This window comes from Procambarus clarkii, chromosome 14 (genome assembly GCF_040958095.1).
Source record: "Procambarus clarkii isolate CNS0578487 chromosome 14, FALCON_Pclarkii_2.0, whole genome shotgun sequence".
NCBI lineage: Eukaryota > Metazoa > Arthropoda > Malacostraca > Decapoda > Cambaridae > Procambarus > Procambarus clarkii.
In genome coordinates, this window is record NC_091163.1 from 6,723,298 (window position 1) to 6,746,515 (window position 23,218).

Below are 23,218 nucleotides of genomic sequence, written 5' to 3' on the forward strand. Positions count from 1 at the left end.
ATGATATAGAAATTAGAGTAATGAGAAGTAAGAGGTGGAGGAGTTATGGGCAGAGGGTCATATAACATAGACGGAATGTAATGGCGGGGTTGATCACAGCGGTGGTATGAGTGCTTTAGTGTTTGGGAATGTGCTCCTTGATCCAGGTTGCAATCTTGTGGTCCAAGCTGGTTACCTGCTCCTTCATGTGGTCGTGCATCTGCTGGAAGGTGGTATGCTGCAGGGCAGTGGCCTTCTCATGCATTATAGCGGTCTTTTCCTTGAGCCAGGCTTTGACTGGTGCGAGAGAGCTTGTAAGAACCTTCACTGCCTTGGTTTCCTCAACCCACTGCTTCATGTTTGTCACCTTTTCCTTGATTTCCGTGGCAACTTTTGCGGGTGTCTTACTTGGCAACTTATGCAGATAGTCGGTCATTGGGTTGAAGAACTCCTTTACTGCTTCAAGTGTCTTGGATCCAGTACTTGCTTTCTCTGAGTTATAGGCGTCGACGGTAAGAGGGAGAGCCTCTGTTACAGCCACCACCATCAGCGCCACTCCTACAAACCACGAGATATGCATCTTGTTGAATAAATGTATCAAGTTTTTATATTAGAAGTGAATTGTTTGGTGACTACGGCCGATGATTGTCTCAATGTGTTTTCTCTAAGACTTATATACACCGCTCCCCGCACCACCTCACCACACTCCTCACATTACAATACTGGTGAAGGCTATTAGCCCATGGGAACATAAGGTTACAGGTAACTGCAGAAGGGCTATTCTGCCCTTCATTCTGCATTTAAGGCAGCTCATATTTGATATCGGAACAATATATCAGAAAATGAAGAAACGACTACGTTTCAGTCCCTCTTGGGCCACTAGCAAGTGCATTATAGATATCATATCTTCACCCACGGTATTGTGACTCATCATCTGCTCATATGTTGATATAGCATTAATAATCCCTTTGTTATACATTTTCATTCATTTGTATACTTTAATCATGTCACAACTTACTCCTCAACTTTCTAATTCCTGCGATAAACGGTGTCGTCTTCCTCTGTACCCGTACAAATGAATTTATATAAATATGATTTTGTTTTGACCAAAACTGAACTACATAGCCTAAATGAAGCCTAATCAGAGCAAGGTAAAGCCGAAGGTACATCCTTGGTAAAGAGTGAGGCTCCAGCAAGACTTTTTGTACAAGGACGTGGATAAAGGAAAGTTGCAAAAAATATTGAGGAGCCTATATTGTGCATGAAGTGTCTCCGTTGGGGTCACATGGCTTGAAAATGCCAGTTTGACCCCAGATGTCGGTGTTGTTTTTAGAAGCATGATTCGCGACAGTGTAGAGTCAGGATTGACAAAGGATAAAAAAAAATTGCCATCTTGCTGCAATTGTCGAGACATCCACAATGCTAATTCCTTATGTCCCATGAAGCCCCATGTGAGAGATTCCAAGTCGGCAACTATAAGTAGGGTAAACGAGGTTTCGAAGGAAGGCAAGATCGTACAGCAGAAACAAGGAAGAAACAGTTGAAAGACAACCATAGCCTCTGAACCAACGTTTGGGAGACAGGCATGGCGACGATTAAGGATAGCCCAATGGCAGTAGGAAACAAAGCTGAAAAAGTGTACCCTGGTGGTGATGAGTTGCAGGGCAGCGTCATGGAGTCTGCGGTCGGCACACAGAGCTTGGAACACCTCAAAAAGTTGGACAAGAGGATTGAAGCTCTAGAAAAATTAGGTATGGCAAACAAATGGGGTGTAGTAGGGAGTGAAGTGGGGAATGAAACTGAGGGCAAAGAAAGTAAGGAAGAGGATGGCGTATCACGGATGGAAGAATCTCAGGAAAGTGAACTATCCGCTAATGATAGCAGTGTTCAACCCCGCGGGGAAAAATGTTGATGGAGAAGCTCAGGAAAAATTATTTACAAAAATAGAATTGGAAGACATTATTAAGAATAGAGTTACCTTTGATAGTAGTCGTGGGTGTACAGGTGCTGAGCAAGAAGAAATTTAAAAGTGTTGCGAGTCTCTAAGGCGATATTGTTTCTCAGTGACTTAAAATGTGGGGAGGCTGAGAACATGTTGTTGTTTAAGATTCAGCTACTGGGAACAAAAAGTTGCAAGTAGCACGGGCAATGGTGAGCCCGTAGTGGTACCTATTTGTAACATTAGAACATAAGGATCTTATCATGCTTTCACATGCATTAATCATTTATTCCCACCTTTTGAAGTGAGAAGATTAATTCATTAGCTCCCTCGCCTCTCTAACATTAGTCTAATCGCCGAAGCTTCATTTATCTCTGAAGTTCTATCCCCAATATTCTTTACGTGCAATCATATCATCATTATCGCAGTTACAGTATTTCTTGGGCATCCCAAGATTTTTCTCATGTTATCATTTTGTACCTTGAACAAATCCAAAAGAGCCGTGACGAGGATTCGAACCTGCGTTTCACCCTCGTCACGGCCCTTGTGGATTTGTTCATTTGATGCATCACGCAATTGTGATTTGTGTGTGTAATTTTGTACCTTCTCCAACTTGTTTAGTCTACCTTTACCAAAACAAGAAAGACGAGGGCAGCATAATCAATAAGAGATCTCACAGTATGACATGTGACTACTATTGGAATGTGAAATGTAAAAATATGATTAATATATGTATACTGTATGGGTTTGTGAGCCTTTTGTGGGACCTTATATAGACGAGGGCAGAAATAGCCTAAGCTACACACAAACATCACACTAACGTGATGCATCAAATGAACAAATCCACAAGGGCCGTGACGAAGATCCGAACCTGCGTCCGGGAGCATCCCAGACGCTGCCTTAATCGACTGAGCTACGACATGGTAAAACCCTGGTTTGTGTCTCGGAGAGGCTGCAGGATCCAGTAAGTTCAGTAGAACTTCGGTTTCAACTCTTTGACCATTGATTGATTGATGAAGATTAAGCCACCCAAAAGGTGGCACGGGCATAAATAGCCCGTAAGTGGTGGCCATTTTAAGCCATTACCAGTATCAAGAGCTGATACTGGAGATCTGTGGAGGTGCGAATGCACCCTGCATGACGGGAGATGTCTCCCTTGTGAATGTGTTAAGATGAAGATAAAGCCACCCAAAAGGTGGCACAGGCATGAATAGCTCGTAAGTGGTGGCCCTTTTGAGCCATCACCAGTATCAATAGATGATACTGGAGATCTGTGGAGGTGCGACTGCACCCTGCGTGACGGGAGATGTCTCCCGGACCAAATGGTGACCAGATGGTGTGTCTTTGACCATGTCGTAGCTCAGTTGATTAAGGCAGCGTCTGGGATGCTCCCGGACGCAGGTTCGGATCCTCGTCACGGTCCTTGTGGATTTGTTCATTAGCTTAAGCTACTGTATCCTTTTGAGATGTACTTCCTTTTCTCAATGAAATTACTTGAACTTGAACCAGCAAGTATACTTTAGACCTGGACATTCAACAGGACTAAAGGGATCTCAGTATATATACACCGAGAAGCGGGCTACTCCCTATCGGTGTATATCCGTTGCCCCGTATATTCAAATTCAAATGTTTATTCAGGTAAAGTACATACATACAAGAGGTGATACAAAAATTGATAGATTTATAGATAGGGCTAGTACATACAATGGCTAAACCCACTATTACGCAAAGCGTTTCGGGCAGGAAAAACATTAAAGACTAAAACTTAAATATTGTTTACGTCTTGCCAAAGTTCCTTTCACTTTTTTGTTATTACTTTTTATTCCCTATCTTTTTCTCTTTACACAGCCTAGCAACTTGCAAATAAGCATTTTTCTCCTGGCCTGTTCTACCATGTGTACTCTATTCTCTGTGATCTCTCCCCATTGTTACTCTGCACTCTCTTTGTAATCTTGAGAATCTTGATTTTAATCTTGTCTCAAGTGTAATGTTTTACTTTTTATATCCTTGGAAGATTGCGTTTGTTTGGGGAGGGAAGAAGAAGGGGGGGGGGAGATTTCTTGGTTGCGAAATATTAAACAGGTGAGTTAGTAGTGTGTATCACGTGATGACCACGCCTGGGCCCCGTGCTCACCTCTCTCTACCACACCACCACCACTACTACCGCTACCTCCACTACCACCACCACTACCACCATCAACACCACGTGTTGGTGTTGGTGTTTTTTTTTTGGCAGGGATATTCCTGCGCGGGCCCTAAGCCTCTGGCTGGCCCACTAAGTGTTGCTTGTTTCTCTTTTACTTGGGCGGAGTATGAGTATTTATGACTCGTATGGTCGCTTCAGTAAGATTTTGCCCCATGTGTTTGACAACTTCTGCTCTGTTGAATCTAAGTTGAAATCATAATGGGTTTGTAACTGAGGATAGGTCACTTAATTTGTAAAAGCAACACAAGTACAAAATAATTTTCCTACTTGAGAATGATTCAGGACGGACCGAAACGTCGTCGTCCTTCAACTTTCTAGTGTGTGGTCTGGTCAACATAGTTTTCCGGTTTGTCCAACTCAATAGTTCAGATTTCTACGTTATAATTTCGTTGTACGTCGGTACAACGAAAACACTACGACTAAGAAAACAACATTAGAAAACTCAAGAGCTCGGAAGCTCTTAAACATTACATTATCTAATAACCCTAAATATATATATGCCTTAATCGACTGAACTACGACATGGTCAGAAGGAGTTGAAACCGAAGTTCTACTGAACTTACTTGAATCCAGTAAGTTCAGTAGAACTTCGGTTTCAACTCCTTTTGACCATGTCGTAGCTCAGTCGATTAAGGCAGAGTCTGGGATGCTCTCGGACGCAGGTTCGAATCCTCGTCACGGCCCTTGTGGATTTGCTCATTTGATGCATCACGCAATTGTGATTTGTGTGTGTGTTGTGCCCCTTGACTTTAGCAAAGCTTTTGATACAGTGCCACATGAAAGACTGATTAAAAAAAAGAGGCTCGTGGGCATTGGGGGTGCTATATTAAATTAAGTTGGATTAGGGCATGGCTATACCAAAGGAAACAAAGAGTTAGTATAAATGAGGTTAAGTCAGAGTGGGAAAATGTTGTAAGTGGAGTGCCTCAAGGCTGGAGCTATGCAAAGAGGAGCTTTCCGAGCCACTGTCTACCATATTTAATAAATCAATAGAGTACTTTCGTATATTAATATCGTTTCAGAAGGAATCTTTCCTTCTATATATATATATATATATATATATATATATATATATATATATATATATATATATATATATATATATATATATATATATATATATATATATATATATATATATGATTACTAGCACGCGAGGAAGGATGTTGCGCATGGAATGCTAAGATAATATGTAAGGACACCATCCGGGGTGCTTGGTGTCTGCTCTTATTGCTGCTCTCACACGGTGACGGTGTGAGACAACGGTGACAGTGTGAGACACTCACCGGTGACGGTGAGAGACAACGGTGACGGTGAGAGAACAGTGACAGTGAGAGAGAACGGTGACGGTGAGAGACGACGGTGACGGTGAGACAACGGTGAGGGTGAGAGACGACGGTGACGGTGAGAGACGACGGTGACGGTGAGAGACGATGGTGACGGTGAGGGTGTTGTTGCTTTGTTCCGAATGGTGCGGACGGACCACTGGGATGGGGGGGTTGAGGGAGGGGGGTTACCAAGCGTGCTTTAGGCTACCTCCTTATTGATAACATTACCAATACTGTACTACCATTACTACCTCTTCAAACACATTTGCCTTCATCAGTGAAGAAATAATATCCAGTACGTATTCAAGCTCTTAAACACTGCATTATCTAATAAACCTAAATATTTCTTACCTAAAGCACATGTTTTTCGCTGGTTAAACACGATGAACCGTAACCACAATTTATTTATAGAGTCAATATAGGTCATGGCAGCAGGGTGATGGTAGTACAACCTTGACCCTTCAGCCCGAGTGTGACCCTCTCACAGCCGGAAGCTTGGCTATATTAGTCCACTCTTACCATGCTGTTTTGTACATAAGATCACGTTGATCATGTTGATGCAAGGCCGCCAATGTCGCCAGACTTGGGGAGGTGTTTACATCCCGCTTCATGGGGGCTACAATGCACTTAGTGGACTCAGGACTCGAGGACAAATTAAACAAACAGGGAATTAATCAATATGGATCTGTGTGTGTGTTTCCTGCTTATGTTAAAATTCCTGGTCCATGCATAATATATGTCGCCGCCCTCGGGATCAGTACAACACACTTGGAAGCTCGACAGGCAAATTATATACTACAGTTGTAACATCCATTATAAACAACATAATTAATACAAATAGCAAGAGTTTCAAAATCTCAATTTGTATGGATACCATCTCACATAGTATTGTCCAAAATGGTGATAGAGACAAAGCAGCTAACGCTGCATATGAAGCCTGAAACTGAGCTAGCCTTAAGTATTCTAATCTCTGTTTCAGAAAACTTGGGTTAACAGAAGAGAAATCACTGACGCTCAAAAGACAGAAAGCACTAGTATAAAGAGGTTATGATATAGTTAGAACCAATAGCTATATATACGGACAGCATAAATAGTTGACGCCCACACATTAGCACGCTAGGCCTTGGGAACAGTCACTTGATTCCCTCATCACTCAAGCTTATAAGTACATGTAGTTTTGAACCTCTGAATGGTATCCTCTTGTAGAGCAGCTGAATGGTGTTATTTATCGTCTTTAGAATCACAGCAATCATCCACCAGTGTGACATTGCAATTGCCAGAATTAGGCAGGATATTGATACTTAGGGCAGGTGGCTGGCTGCCGGTAATGCATCGCCCCACAATGAACATTCCACTTACAAGAGCTAGAACACACTCAACCACTGTATATATGAGCTCCTTGTAGTCAACAACTTCAGACTGAGTGTTATGATATACTTTGAACACTGTAACTACTTCATACTCACGAATATTTAAAGATCTTCTTGGGCTCTGTTGCATGTGCAGCCTAGTAGACTAGATTCGCTAACCATCCTGCGAGATGGGCATATTAGATGAACTCATAGCAAGCTCTTGATCTGTATTCTCTTATCCCTCATATAGAATAGGGAGGCAGCACATTAAGGTGTGTACCCAAGCTTTTTTCTTAATAGTAATAATAATAATATTATTATTATATAGAATAATAATAATATTATTATTATTATTAGTGTGTGGCTAGGGGTCGAGAACAGCTGAGTGTGCATAGCTAGGGGTCGAAAACACCTGAGTGTACGTAGCTAGGGGTCGAAAACACCTGAGTGTACGTAGCTAGGGGTCGAAAACACCTGAGTGTACGTAGCTAGGGATCGAAAACACCTGAGTGTACGTAGCTAGGGGTCGAAAACACCTGAGGTGCGTGGTTAGGGGTCGAAAACACCTGAGGTGCGTGGTTAGGGGTCGAAAACACCTGAGGTGCGTGGTTAGGGGTCGAAAACACCTGAGGTGCGTGGTTAGGGGTCGAAAACACCTGAGGTGCGTGGTTAGGGGTCGAAAACACCCGAGGTGCGTGGTTAGGGGTCTTGAACACCTGAGTGCGTGGTTATGGGTCGAAAACACCTGAGGTGCGTGGTTAGGGGTCGAAAACACCTGAGGTGCGTGGTTAGGGGTCGAAAACACCTGAGTGTGCGTGGTTAGCGGTCTTGAACACCTGAGTGCGTGGTTATGGGTCGAAAACACCTGAGGTGCGTGGTTAGGGGTCGAAAACACCTGAGGTGCGTGGTTAGGGGTCGAAAACACCTGAGTGTGCGTGGTTAGGGGTCGAAAACACCTGAGGTGCGTGGTTAGGGGTCGAAAACACCTGAGGTGCGTGGTTAGGGGTCGAAAACACCTGAGGTGCGTGGTTAGGGGTCGAAAACACCTGAGGTGCGTGGTTAGGGGTCTTGAACACCTGAGTGCGTGGTTATGGGTCGAAAACACCTGAGGTGCGTGGCTAGGGGTCTTGAACACCTGAGTGTGCGTGGTTATGGGTCGAAAACACCTGAGGTGCGTGGTTAGGGGTCTAGAACACCTGAGTGTGCGTGGTTATGGGTCGAAAACACCTGAGGTGCGTGGTTAGGGGTCGAAAACACCTGAGGTGCGTGGCTAGGGGTCTTGAACACCTGAGTGTGCGTGGTTATGGGTCGAAAACACCTGAGGTGCGTGGTTAGGGGTCTAGAACACCTGAGTGTGCGTGGTTATGGGTCGAAAACACTTGAGGTGCGTGGTTAGGGGTCTAGAACACCTGAATGTGCGTAGCTAGGGGTCGAAAACACCTGAGTGTACGTAGCTAGGGGTCTAGAACACCTGAATGTGCGTAGCTGAATTCTTGCGAGGCAGGATCAGGTATAACATTTGGGGTTTAAGGCTCATGCTCGCTGATGATATGGAAAATTTGTTTACTGAGAATTATATAAAATATATATAAATGTAATAATTTTCCCTGTATTTTAATGTAAATTTATTCTCCAATTTTTGTAAATCGTTTATAGGTAAATAAGTACAACATTCAGGTTTTTTTTTTAAAGATCTTGTTCTGTACTACTGAAACACTTGTTCACTAAGAATTGTAATGTATAATTGCCTTGTAAAACTTATGTATATGTCATTTATATTGTATTTTCTTAAATAAATATAAAAAAAAATGTGCGTAGCTAGGGGGTGGTCGGGTGGTGGTGGTGGGGGGAGCCGGCCAGGGAGGTATTTTCCCCAAGGCGCCAATGGAGAATTCCACTAACATCAGTGTAGGTCACCCACCACCTGCACCATCCCACCATCCATACAACAAACCATAACACTACTCCTACGCGATGCCTCACGGCATCCATCCGTCTATTAGCCTGGACGGAGCCTAATATTATTATACTATTTACACATAATGAAAAGGCAAGAAGCCCGACATCCGGAAACACATGGCGCTGGCCTGCCTGACGTATATATAACAGCTGCGGCTATTGTATGCGTCAGAATACAACAGAAACATGCTTAGTTTAATGGTGTATTTGTTCATGGGACTTGTCTTTATGGTGGGGACACTATAAGCTGTGTTTAATGGTTATCAATACAGGGGTTCAGGCGGGGGTCACGCGGTGATCACGTGGCCGCCCCGTCACTCAACGGTCAGAGGCGCCATATAGCTGCCTAGTGCAAATTTCTCATACTTGCTTTTTGATTTAACTATCCTGCAAATCTGATTAGCGTATCAGCTGTAGAAGAATTTAGTTAGAATATTTAATGTATATCATTTGTTTATGACAGGTATAAGTGGAAGATATGATAATAATGACTAACTATAGCGGCCTGGCAACAGAGATGACTAGACCCAACATCGCAGGCAGACTCGCGCCGCTCTCTCAAGCTTTCTCTGAAGATACAATGACAATTACATTTAGTTATTATCATTACAAAAAATGTATCTATAATGTAGATCAGTGATTACCGTTAGAGACAAAGACGCAGCGACTGGGTGAGAGAGAGAGGGTCTGCCCACTCCCTCCGGCCAGCAAGTCAGCGCAGCATGGCGGCGCACCTTATAAATAACCCCCCTGGCCGCCACGCCGGCTCATTGATCCCTGCTCCCTCAACCAAGCCACAATCTCGCTACTGACCTCCGCTGAGAAACATATTACATTACATATATATATAAATATACAGCAAGAGTGCCTACTTCGCTATTCCATCTCTTGTATTTGAGACAAGCATCGACTTCGAAGGGCCTTGTCGACTTCGAGGAGCTGAAGATGGCGTCGCTACCCGTGTCTGCCACTCGTGAGGCCGTCATGTCCCAGGAGCTGACCAGGTTCTGGAGGAGTGTGGCCAGAAAGTTCGAGAGGGCGTTGTCCCCTGGGGCACTCATCCCCCATCTGCCCCCGCTAACTACCTGGGAACAGCACCTCCACCACCAGGATAAGGTCAGTACATGCCGCCGCTACAAACGTAGTTCAGAGACATGTGAATTATGAGAGTTCAATTAATTTATTAAAGTCGCCATTCCGTAGGCGACGGTGGGAAAGTTGAGGACCTGGAGGATTGATGGTTGAAGATTAAGCCTCCACAAGAGCACCTGCTCCCCAATTACCTATTATTTAGGCTTCTCGAACATTGGTGATCAGTCATTTTTAATTTCTGAGATATTTTCACATTGCATAGTGATGTTGGAAGTACGAATTGTTTTGTTAATAGTTAAAGCTTAAGTTAGATTTACATCAGCAGTTGATGTGAATCTCGCAGACTCGCCAGGGTCTTAATTAAAGCCGATCATTAGTAACATAAAGGAATCTTATTATACTGGATGATCCATAAATGTGTATGTGTGACTTCTTCCATGGCAGTATAATAGCCTTCCCGGGTTGGTGCCTTCTTTTGATAATTACTTACTTGCATGGCAGTATAGTGCTCGCCAGGTTTTGTGGAGATTCTTGGTGTATTATCCCTCTCCGACTGTCTGTGAAAATCCAAGGCAAATGTTCCTTTTGGTACTCACGGCAGGTTGTGACGTCAGGTATTGATGACCTTTCATTGGCACTCATGACAGGTTGCGGTGTGAATTGTGGTGCAATTCATTGTGTTGGGAACAAAGCCAGTGTGTGTATTCATACACCTTAATTATGGCTTTTATCCTTCCTCCCTCCATCCCTCCATCCATCCATCTATCCCTCCATCTATCCATCCACCCCGCCCAGGATGCAACCCTCTACAACAAACTGACTAACTCCCGAGTACCTCTTTAGTTGCTAGATGAACACCGGCATTGGGTGAAAGGAAATGTGCCCAACCATTTGGAACCCAACTGTACTACCGGGACCTCATTCCCAATGGCCTCTCATTGGTACAGTTCTCGGAGCAGATTGCAGTATTGACCCGCGCCAGACTGTTGCTATTCTTAGCTGCTTCCAGCACGCGACCTGCAGATAATCAATACTGTGGATGAATATTAATGATTCCGGACATACTTGAGTTATGTGCTGACAGGCTCTGAATGAGTTTAATGGCTTATTTGCACGTGAATGTTATTGATACCATTTTAATTCTTAACATTGATTTTGTGTGGCAGGAGGAGGCGAGGAAGCAGCAGCAGCAGGAAGAGGAAGAGAGTTGTTTAGAGGCGCTCCACCATCACCACCACCATCATCATACTACGGTAAGACTTCCACAGCTTGTTGCTATCACCATCACCATCAGTTAGATAGGTCTCTGGCGGTATTTAAACATCTTTTTTTTTATTTCTAATTGTGGAAAACTTTGATATTTTAAACGTGGAACCTGAAAATACTGATTCCTGGTTTGTCGATGGAATACCGGGTATTATCTGGATAATGAATCATGATGGTTGCCTAATATTGTTCTGGCACTACACAGCGATGCCTGAAGACGTTACCAAGTCCAGGTGTGCCCAAGCTTCCTCTCGACATTCCACGATCATTTTCAGTGGCAATCAGTATATCACCATATCAATTACATTTTGTTTTATTTATTTATAATTTCAGTAATTATAATTTTACTTTCAAAATCATCTCATAATTTGTTGAAAGTTTCATTATAAATATTAAATAATTGATTTAAACGTACCCCAGAGTTGAGTAATATGAATGAGTTAAATTGGATCAGATCACTGCAAATATCTTAGGAAGGCAGGGTAATTATTTTCAAATAATTAGTCAGATAAAAATGTATTATATCCATGTGGGAGAGGTTTTATATCCATATAGAGACGAGCTAGGAAAGTGCCATTGTTCAAAGTTAAGGCAGAGGGTTGTTGGTTGGAAGGACTTGTGGGTACCCCTTGTTCTAGTTCAGAAAAGGTTGGTTGATGGGAATAAATTGTTGAGAGTATTATTATATAGCCAAAGTTAAAACAGTATTGGTTGGTTAAGGACTTGTTGGTAGTACAGTACTATTGTAGCTAAAGTTAAGACAGGCCTGAGTGGTGGGATGGGGTATCAGATAACATTGTTGTAGTCTATGCTAAGACAAGTTGAGAAGTAGGAAGGACTTGTTGGTACGTCGCCGCTCGTGCACCTTCTCCTTTCCAGACCCCCGGACACTTCCCGGCACACAGAGACTATCTCAACATCTGAGTTAATCTCGAATGAGCCTCTCTAAGTAACGTGAATGCTTGAATTTGTTAACCGTGCCACAAGCTGACTGGTCTGGATACCATCCATCTATATAAAGACACGTTTCATAACTTAGCGTGTTTGTTTTAAAAGAGTAAAGTTAAAAAAGGATCTAGTAGTATATTAACTAAAGGTCGCTGTAGTCAATGTTCGGGTCTGACAAGGCAGCGGGAGCCGTATGTAGAAGAGGGGAAGCAAGAGGAGCAGTAGCCATCGACCGCCCCGGGCATCGAGGAAGACAACTCATCATAACCGGGTCCTGCCGGTCGTTCTCTGGCTGCCACTGTCAGACCTAAACCGGCTCAGCTTCACCAAACACAGGCCATTGTTCAATATTGTTCGAATCAGATATATTAACATTCCCAGGTGGAATAGCTCTTTGGTATTTGTAAATTGATAATACATTTTCTAAAGTCTGCTCCACATTTTCAAAAAAATTATCCAAAATTAAAGGCAATTCCAGATCAGTAGCTCATGCACTTTTAAACACATTGTGTGCCATAACATATTATTCAATTAAGTATTCAGTGGTACATTATTGACTTGTGCTTTGGAAAATGAAAATAATACACAGTTTGTTTTAATAATTGATTTTGCATGGCACATGAATTTGCATTTCACTCGGTCATTTAATTTTGTTTGAATTCTAATTGGATGAACTTAAAGAAAAATCTTTTTTTTTTGTTTTGAGGGCCTTGGCAATACACACTTTATTGGCCCCTATTTTACAAATATTGTATTGTGATATAGATATTAAAAAACGAAAACTTGCATGCCCAAAAAAGTAAAGTTGTGGTAAGATATATATATAAATGGGCACATGCAAAACAGGGCAACTCACCGGTTGGGTCGACAATGAAAGTTTGTAAGCCATCAGCAAGTTTGTTGTTGACCCGCCACCACAAACTCTGCCACTACCACATACTTACTGTACTCGCTCTTTCAGCTTGAAGAATGTGATACTAGGTGGAGCGATGGTGTGCGTGTTGTGGACGGCAGCCTGGTGGGGGATGTGCCCACCTCATACAGGGTGGAGGGCCTCCTGGCACACGAGCGACCTGTTGTGGGCACCTATGTTGACCCTGCCATCACTGTTGGCTTCTGCTACCATGTTAGACATGCAGATTCAACAAAGCTACTCTTTAAGGTTAGTAGTCCACTATTCAGTGACCACTTGCTTATTTTGTATCTGTATTTGCAGCTATGTTGAGTCTTCGGTATAAAAATATATTTAATGCTGTAGTAACTAATCAGAATGATGCATTTCAGGGGCGGGCCTTGAGGTTGATATCGGTGGGCGCCGGCTACGGCAAGAGGATTACCTTTGCTGGAGATTCTTACAACGTCAACAATAACTACTTCTGGTCTGACACTCACCCTGAAGGATATGGCTTTGGACTGTGTCTTGTCCAGGAGGGGGACAAGTTTACTCTGAAAGATGCTAATAACCTGCCAGTAGCTACAGCAGAGGTCCTCAAAATCAGGGTGAGATTTGCAATTTTCTTAAAATATTTACTGCTACTATTATTTATCTGATAGCAATATTGTGTGTGTGTGTGTATATGCATATATGTATATATATACATACATAAGTATATTATACTTTCTGATATAATTGGCTTGTGATTTAGGCAAGTTTTTGTTACAATTGGGGCTCGTGTTCTCTCATATAAGTGAATTGTCAATGAAAACGAACTTCTGGTCTGTGACTACTGAGTGCTATTGGGTGTTCCTGCAGCTTTTTTCTTTTTCTCTCTCTCTCTCTCTCTCTCTCTCTCTCTCTCTCTCTCTCTCTCTCTCTTTCTCTCTTTCTCTCTTTCTCTCTCTCTTTCTGTCTTTCTACACACGCACACACTGACGTGTGTGACGTGTTTGCTGACGATGCCAAAATTATGAGAAGGATTAAGATAGAGGAGGACTGCTTGAGGCTTGAAGAAGACCTAGACAAGCTGAAGGAATGGTCGAACGAATGGTTGTTAGAGTTTAATCCAAGCAAATGTAATGTAATGAAGATAGGTGTAGGGAGCAGGAGGCCAGATACTAGGTATCATCTGGGAGATGAAATTCTTCAAGAGTCAAGAGAAAAAGACTTGGGGTTGACATCACGCCAGACCTGTCCCCTGCAGCCAAGAGGATATCAAGAGGATAACATCAGCGGCATATGCCAGGCTGGCCAACATAATAATGACATTCAGAAACTTGTGTAAAGAATCATTCAGAACTTTGTATACCACATGTCAGGCCAATCCTAGAGTATGCAGCCCCAGCATGGTGTCCATATCTAGTCAAGGATAAGACCAAACTGGAAAAGGTTCAAAGGTTTGCCACCAGACTAGTACCCGAGCTGAGAGGTATGAGCTACGAGAATTAAACCTCACTTCGCTGGAAGACAGAAGAGTTAGGGGGGGACATGATCACCACATTCAAGATTCTCAAGGGAATTGATAGGGTAGATAAAGACAGGCTATTTAACACAAGGGGCACATGCACTAGGGGACACAGGTGGAAACTGAGTGCCCAAATGAGCCACAGAGATATTAGAAAGAACTATTTTAGGGTCAGAGTGGTTGACAAATGGAATGCATTAGGAAGTGATGTGGTGGAGGGTGACTCCATACACAGTTTCAAGTGTAGATATGATAGAGCCCAATAGGCTCAATAACCTGTACACCTGTTGATTGACAGTTGAGAGGCGGGACCAAAGAGGCAGAGCTCAACCCCCGCAAGCACTATTAGGTGAATACACACACACACGGAGAAGCTGCAGGAGCCTTGTGAGGGCAGAAGCACTCCAGGTTGAAATTCTTTTACCATGTCATGACACAGTCCACTAAGGCGAGTCTGGGATCATCCAGGACGTAGGTTCGAACCCTCATCATGGCCCTTGTGGATTTGTTCGTTTGATGCATCACGCTATTGTGATTTGTGTGTGTACTGATATTGTATTTTGATTGTATATATTTTCAGATCAATTACAGTTTTAGTAATCCATTTCGAACAATTTTTCTATTCAGTGAAGGTTTAGCATGATCAGGTGGTTTTGGCAGTCAGAAAACTATAATGAATACATTATTTTAATATTATATACTTGCTCATTATTTTGTTGTAATTATGGATGATTTGCTTAGAGCTGTGTGATGCTGACATGACCAACAAAGCTTTCACATTGAGAATGAAGAACACTTGTTCATTTGGATCTAAATATCCAATTGAGCAGGGTGGTGCTTCTGGTACATGCTGTAGTTAATCTAGGAAAATTATCGATAATAAATCTGTTACAAGAGATCATGCACACCAAGTATGAAAGATGTTGATACAGAAACCCGTGTTAAGAATGCCTCCATAGATATGTGTTGAGTTAAGAATGGACTTTGTATATGTGTATTTTTAACATTATGTACAGTAATTATGTATATTATTCATATAATATTTATATTATTTAGTAATATTATGAAATATCATACTATTGTTTGTACAGTATTGTAAGCTACTGTATGTCTAGTACAGCACAGAGGACTGGGGATTCTTTCCTTGATTGCCTAATGTGTAGTACAGTTGTATTTGAGCTTCATTTACATTTTTTAATTAAACTAATTACCAACAGTAAACAAAGCCATTCTAAATGAGATAATTGTTTATTTTCAGGGGCCCCAAGTAGAAGTCGGTCACAATCTCCAAAATGGTGTAATTGAGAAGCGGGCTAAGGTATCACTACAATGTAAAGTTTTCTTCTTCGGAGAGTTAAACAAGGAACAAGTGTTGATGGTGAAGGGCGTGGCTATAGCGGTTAGGGCCAAAGGTTCCAGAGCCGCTGCTTCCCTTAAGGAAAGTAAGTTGTGCTTAGTAGTCCCTGTCCTCTTGATGCCTATACGTTCATTATGTTTCTTGGTATTTATTAGCTTATATACTATGTAAAGCCAATAAATTTACTTATGTAGTGTTTACATTAAAATATTTTATTATCCAGCTCCTGTAAGGGGCTGGTTAATGTTATCTATAAATATTATTATTATATTACAATTCTACAGTATTGCTACACTGAGCTTGAAAACTGTCAATTTAAAAATCAACATTTATATAATCATTAATGCACATTTGATTATTTTAGATTCAAACTGACATATTCTATACTGTATACTGTAAATTCCAAATGTTGACAGTTAAGGAGTGCAGTGTTGGGGGAGAGCGCGGGTACACGCTGGTGGCCGGGGAGGACACTTCCTCTGTTATCTCAGTTGTCAATGGTGATAAGATTGGTGATGTCCCAGCCAAGTACTCTATTAAAGGTAAATTATTTGTTATTATGCTATTTACCTCTTGTATGGCTAATGACTATACATCATTTTGTTAAATTATTTTAATTGTTACCTAAGATGAGTTGGATACAGCACAGTAATTAATATGTATAGTATTTAATGTTGTATAGTATTAAGCTGTATTGCTAGTATTAATTCCCTTAATGTTTCACATAATTTTCTAGGTCTTCTGCCACACGAGATGCCAGTCATTGGGACATATGTGGATCCACGTATTCTCACAGGCTTCAAATATCGTGTCCGTGCTGCAGACTCGAAAAAATTATTGTTTAATGGCGACGCTCTAGTTTTGCAAGCTATTGGTCGTGGGTACGGTAAACGACTAACCTTTGCAAGTAATAATCTAAACAACAATGGGAACTATTTTTGGAGCGACACAAATCCTGAAGGTTACGGCTTCTCCATCGAAGCTGTCAGTCCCGGTGATAAATTTAGGTATAGATTTCTTAAAGTATACAGTAATTACAGTATTTTTAGTTTGTTATTTCCTCTTTTTCTGTATCCTTACCTTTCAGTTACTTCCTCCTCATGCTTATTCACTATATATTAATCTTGTCCAAAATTTTGCATTTACATAAATATACTTAAAATTAGTAATAAGTGTTATAATGTACGATACCTCCCATTTTCTCAAAATTAGAATCCTTCTGTTCTTAATGTTGATTTGCTTTTGCTGAATTATTGCTAAAAATAATCCACAGAATTATGACCTCGTCTGGGAAAGAGCTTGGGCATGCACAAGTGTTCCGCGCAGATGCCCCTCAGATGGAGGAAAGCTGTGTTGTGTCGCCAGAAGGGCACGTGATTAAGCGAGTGCGTGTCACTGTCACTTGTGATACTACATTCCATGGCGAGGATGACCATACTCTGATTGTTACTGGTATGTGCTAAAATTTGCATTACTGATGAGAATATGATGAAGTGAATATTTATGATTGTTGGAGATTCACTCATGGAAATATTTTTACATATTTCTTAGTTTTTATTATAATTTGTGCACACATAATCTAGTTTACCTTCATTGTGTGCCATGTTTGAACTCTCCTGGCACGTGTTTGTAGGAATCAAAACTAAGCTATGAGAGAACAAAATTTTAAGCTTGCTAAACCTTTCACTTAATATTAAAAACTAATATATTTTATATAGCTAACATAACTGTAAAGGAAAAAAATATCCATTGCTTATGTTCATGTACTGTCTGTCACAGGAACAGCCATAGTGGTGCGGCGTGGGCGGAAGGCAACGGTGCAGAAGCTGGAAGATGTGGCACTGGGATCACAGATGAATGTTCTCTACAGACATATCAGCGAGACAATATTATTTTTCAAAGAGTAAATTTCTTGCGTAATTCGATAAAATACATAAAAATTTAAATATTAATGGTTTATGAGTAACGCTGCATTCACCATTCAAGTCAGGCTGCACCGATAAAAGCTTATAAGAACATACAATATAGGACAGTACATATTTCCATTTGTATATTTGTCATATCTTCAAGCCTTAATGTGTAACATTAATTCTCTTAATCTGTCTCGTTTGCCATCATAAGAGCTTCAGTACATAATATACTGCCCCATGATAATGGGATAAAGTTTTAACTGTGTACTTACTAATTATAGATATGCTTACCTATTTATTTACATTCATATTTAAGAAGGTACAGTAAAGACCCAATATATGTGTAAGTGTATTGAAACTAACATTTTTGGATGCACCGTACATCCTTTGTCAAGGTGCTGTCGATGTAGGTGGCATCCAAAAATTTGGTTTTAATACACTTGCACTTATATTGGGTCTTTCCTTCACCTTCATTCAAGCACTATAAGATTGTAGTAAGTTCGTCCATTCATATTTATTTGTAGGTTTAAATATTTCATGCACCCTGCCGTGGCTTGTGATATGAACACTTGGCCCTTCCAAAAAATAAAAAAAACTACCTAAGTAGATATAAGATGATTAATTTACTGTCGAAATATATTTCTGCTATAAAAATAAATTGTATTTTATATTATTCTTTTTAATTAAGCTTGAATGAACATTCCTAATTAGTAATAAGTTTTTGTTTGGGTTCAAGACCATAACACAATGGTCTTATGTCCTTGGTTGTGACTCACAAGTGAGAGACCCTGGGGTTCAATTCCTGTGCAGGACACAGTGCAGATTTTCCTTTCACCTGATGCCTTTGTTTACCGAGCAGTCAAATAGATACATCCTATATACAGTATAAATAAAAATGTGGGTTGCACCCTGGGGGAAGGCGAGTAGTTACCTAGGGAGACCTCAAGATGCCTGCCTTGGTATAGGTTTCCCGACACTGATAATGAGAATAATTATACACCCTATACCCATCCTATGAGTGGTAATGGAAAAAGGTTAGTGGCACATAATGGAATTGGGAGTTGAATACTAAAATTCGTGTTAACTAAGTTGCAGCCTTGATGAGCTAGTTTCATTACTTGAATACGGTATATTGAATATATTGGCTATTCACAGTTTTCCGAATCAACATAACCATGACACCAAAAGGCCTTGCTTGACACATGGAGTTTGTTAGTTTAAATAGTTTTAGTTTTAAAGGCCTAATTTCCATCCAGAGTGTTAAAGACGCAGAACACAATTATCTTATCTGTAAGCTAAGAAACTTGTAATTGTGGTGAGAACTGCAGTTGCATATAATTTTTATTTGATTATCATGCACACCGCACCAATCCATTGTGCAGTAGTGGAAAGTTTAATGGCCTGAACAAATCTATTCGAACCGTGACGTGACGAGGATTCGAACCTGCGTCCGAGAGAATCCCAGACGCTGCCTTAATCGACTGCGTTACGACATGGTCAATGTACTGTATTGTTGATATAATAATTTACTAAAGACTGTAACTAGCTTATCAAGACTAACTTGCTTAGCTAAATTAATTTTTGGGGTTCAGTTCCTGAGCCGATAATAATTGTGTTTAACCATTTCCACTACTGTCCACAAACTAAACGAAACTAAATGGGTGCACTATCTACAGTAAGTAGGCAAATGAACAAATCCACAAGGGCCGATATATCAAATCCACATGCTGGTCGATGCAAGCATTTATTTGATGCATCACGTCATTGTGATTTCTGTGTGTAATTAAGTAGGTAAACTTGGGATATTTGTTGTAGTACACAATTTTAAATGAAATGCCTCTCTTGAACATTTGCGAGTTACGTTCTGTTATATGGTGGCGTGAATAATTGTGAACAATTTTTGCTGACAGTTTACAGTTGTTCAGAAATACTTCAGCAGGTGGCTTCAACTCCCAAAGTTACTTGTAGCCGAGCCTAGGCCTGGCATGTTGTTTAAGATTCAGCTACTCTGAACAAAAAGTTTCAATTAGCACGGGCTATGGTGAGCCCGTAGTGGTCTTACCTGCCATATTTGTGGGACTGTAACGTAGGCCTGGCAATATTAACGTCTAGAAGACTGTTAATCTTACTGATGTCCCAAAACTAAAACATTTAACATTTAAAGTTAAAACACATTAACATTTAAAGTACAACTGGAAAAGATCAAGGCAAATGGGGGGGGGGGCCTTCGACAAACCGCCAGCTTCCTGTCTCCATTGAGGCCACTAGTGTTAGTGGCTCTCAGGTATGATATAAGGCTCTTCCTGCATAATAATATGATAATAGAAGTAATAACTAATGTAAATTTCACTTTTCGTAGGTGTATAAAATTCTATAATGATGAACAAATTAATTGCAGCAATGAAATTACAAAAACCAGCAATCCCGAAACTCCCAACCATGCACCTTACCCCTGTACCACAACTTGTTATATGTTACACAACCTGGAATTCCACAAAACCCACAGGAAGTCTGGAGGCTTCTACTGAAGCCTGTCCAAGTTTTACAGGTGCTCGGCTGGGAATTCCTTGGTCAATAGTTTAAGTCACCTAATTGTTCCAATTTATTTTTTCATTGATATATATCACGTTTGTGTGATTGCTTTGTGTATCTGAAATTAGAGCGTACGGTTGATGAGCTACTTTACCTACACTAGGGTGCTTGCAGGGGGGGAATATATATGTAAAGCTTGGACTGGCTGCTTTGGAGAAAGCACAACGCAGAGCGACAAAACTCATTCCAGAATTAAGTAGACTTTTATAACAGGAACAGTTGAGGGCCACAGGGCTAGCAACACTGCAGACAAGGCATGACAGGGCTCATGTCATAGAAACCTAAAATACTAAACAATTTGGAGGAGAATGATGATACCTACCTTACTTTGCGATGACTTCGGAGATTAGCGTCCTTACGCCCCGTTCCTCGGCTTCATTCCAGACAATTTCTTCAAATAGTAAGATATAACAAACAAGGAGCAACAAAACGACTTCAAGGTAACCAAGCTACAACGTAGAACTGAAAACAGGAGTTGCTTTTTTACCCATTGGATTATAAACCCAAGGAACTAAAATGCTGCCCTGTGGCACAATGGTAGAGTAGGGAAGGTTATGTTATTGATGGTTACATATTGGTGTACTATTCCTACAAAGTAGGAATAGAGCTGTTTGTAAATTATTTTTTTAATTTTTTTAAAATTATAGGAAGATTTGATATGGGTCTATAATTATTTATGTCAGCTTTCTTGCCTCTTTTATGATATTGGTTCAGGACGGACCGAAACGTCGTTTCTTCATCTTCTGATGAGTGGTTTGGTCAACAGATTTTTGTTTCATCCATAGGGTTATAAATATATTTATAAATAAATCCATGGAACTGTCTACCCACGGAGCTATTAATGCTAAGACATTACTGCAATTTAAAATCCAACTGGAAACAAAATCTGAAAAATTGGGGACCTACGGCCTAGCTGCGCGTACTAGTGGCTTTACAAGAATGTAATTACTGTACTATCCAATGTATTCTCACAAACCCAATGTACCTTCTTGTATATATATAAATAAATAAATAAATAAATATTGAATCTCCCAGCAGTGAGCATCCCAATTGTGAATTGTCAACAAGAGCTGTACGATACACTCTTACACTATATTTTGAGAGTGCAAAGCTATCACCGACTTCAGACCAAGTAGTGTGGGGTTCTTTGAGCTCTGTAACCACTTCATACACTCACGAATATGGGAAGTTATTGTTGTGCTCTACCTAGACTTCGCTAATGCTGGCTGGTAGACTAGACTCCCATCTCACGTTTTCTCACTTTTCCACGTATGACTAACCTATCTGTGAGATGGTGATGCTAGATGAACTCACAGCAGGGCTCTTGATCTGTACTCTGAATTCCTTCATATAGCATAGGATAACAACACATTGATTCGTGTACCTAAGCTTGTTAATAACAGGATCAGTCCCAGCCAAGCTTGTGCCTTGTGACTGTGCGTCTTCCCTGCCTGATAATCACTATGCCAAGCATTAACACCCACTTTAACGAAGCGTCTTCTTAGCCTCCCCTTCGTTTGGTTCATGGCTTGAGTGGTTCCGTTTTAGGGAGGAAATTGCTCGGTTGTGGCGGGCCAGCACACAGCGGGCACGATGTTTCATGAAGGCAGTTTCGTTTCACATGTCCATATAACTGTGAGTTGAAGCATATTACTGCACCTGGCACCCACCGGCGTACATGACTAGTTGGACCACATTGGAAACTTAATGTCGTTGGGGGGTTCTGTGCTCCGTTCCACGTGAGTTTCACTCTATTCCTGGTTGAGTTTCATTCTATTTTTGGTAATACGCTGAGCGTTATACATTCCCAATCGTTTTCAACGAGGAAGGAAGACAAAGTGGTGGAGGTAATTTGTGACTAGGTACTCACACTACCAATTTATATTGGCGCGGTCATGACTGGCGAAGAGGACATCCCCGCCGTACACTCGAAGAAGTGTTTGATTAGTTGTTCTTGACTTCTCCCTACAAAAATGTTTGGTGACAGTCCTAGAGCGAACTACGTCAATGGGGAATTGCTCATTGGATAGGTAGCAGAGAGCACTTTAGGCCCATGCGAATCTCTCAGTAGGAACGCCGGCCTCACATACGGGGGCCCATTGACCCTATTTCGGCTTGAGACAATAGAACACCGAGAACTTTTACCCGGGGCACGACCGCCCCCCAGGGGAGGTGTGTGAGTACTAGACCCCCAGGGGAGGTGTGTGGAGTACTAAACCCCTAGGGGAGGTGTGTGGAGTACTAGACCCCCAGGGGAGGGGTGTGGAGTACTAGACCCCCAGGGGAGGTGTGTGAGTACTAGACCCCCAGGGGAGGTGTGTGGAGTACTAAACCCCTAGGGGAGGTGTGTGGAGTACTAGACCCCCAGGGGAGGTGTGTGGAGTACTAGACCCCCAGGGGAGGTGTGTGGAGTACTAGACCCCCAGGGGAGGTGTGTGGAGTACTAGACCCCCAGGGGAGGTGTGTGGAGTACTAAACCCCCAGGGGAGATGTGTGGAGTACTAAACCCCTAGGGGAGGTGTGTGGAGTACTAAACCCCCAGGGGAGGTGTGTGAGTACTAGACCCCCAGGGGAGGTGTGTGAGTACTAGACCCCCAGGGGAGGTGTGTGAGTACTAGACCCCCAGGGGAGGTGTGTGGAGTACTAAACCCCTAGGGAAGGGGTGTGGAGTACTAGACTCCCAGGGGAGGGGTGTGGAGCACTAGACCCCCAGGGGAGGTGTGTGAGTACTAGACCCCCAGGGGAGGTGTGTGGAGTACTAAACCCCTAGGGAAGGGGTGTGGAGTACTAGACCCCCAGGGGAGGTGTGTGGAGTACTAGACCCCCAGGGGAGGTGTGTGGAGTACTAGACCCCCAGGGGAGGTGTGTGGAGTACTAGACCCCCAGGG

At 41.8% G+C, this 23,218-nt stretch overlaps 1 protein-coding gene across 1 annotated transcript; it reads left to right on the forward strand.

The window, feature by feature from the left end:
* Positions 1-5,370: 5,370 nt before the first annotated feature.
* On the forward strand, positions 5,371-18,408 carry LOC123772119 (uncharacterized). Its single transcript, XM_045765108.2, has 10 exons — positions 5,371-5,437; positions 9,227-9,879; positions 11,022-11,108; positions 13,031-13,231; positions 13,354-13,569; positions 15,730-15,913; positions 16,245-16,370; positions 16,565-16,835; positions 17,102-17,280; positions 17,608-18,408. Exons 2-10 carry the CDS (start codon positions 9,709-9,711, stop codon positions 17,733-17,735), a joined length of 1,563 nt encoding a protein of 520 aa, XP_045621064.1. The 5' UTR covers positions 5,371-5,437; positions 9,227-9,708; the 3' UTR covers positions 17,736-18,408.
* Positions 18,409-23,218: the final 4,810 nt, after the last annotated feature.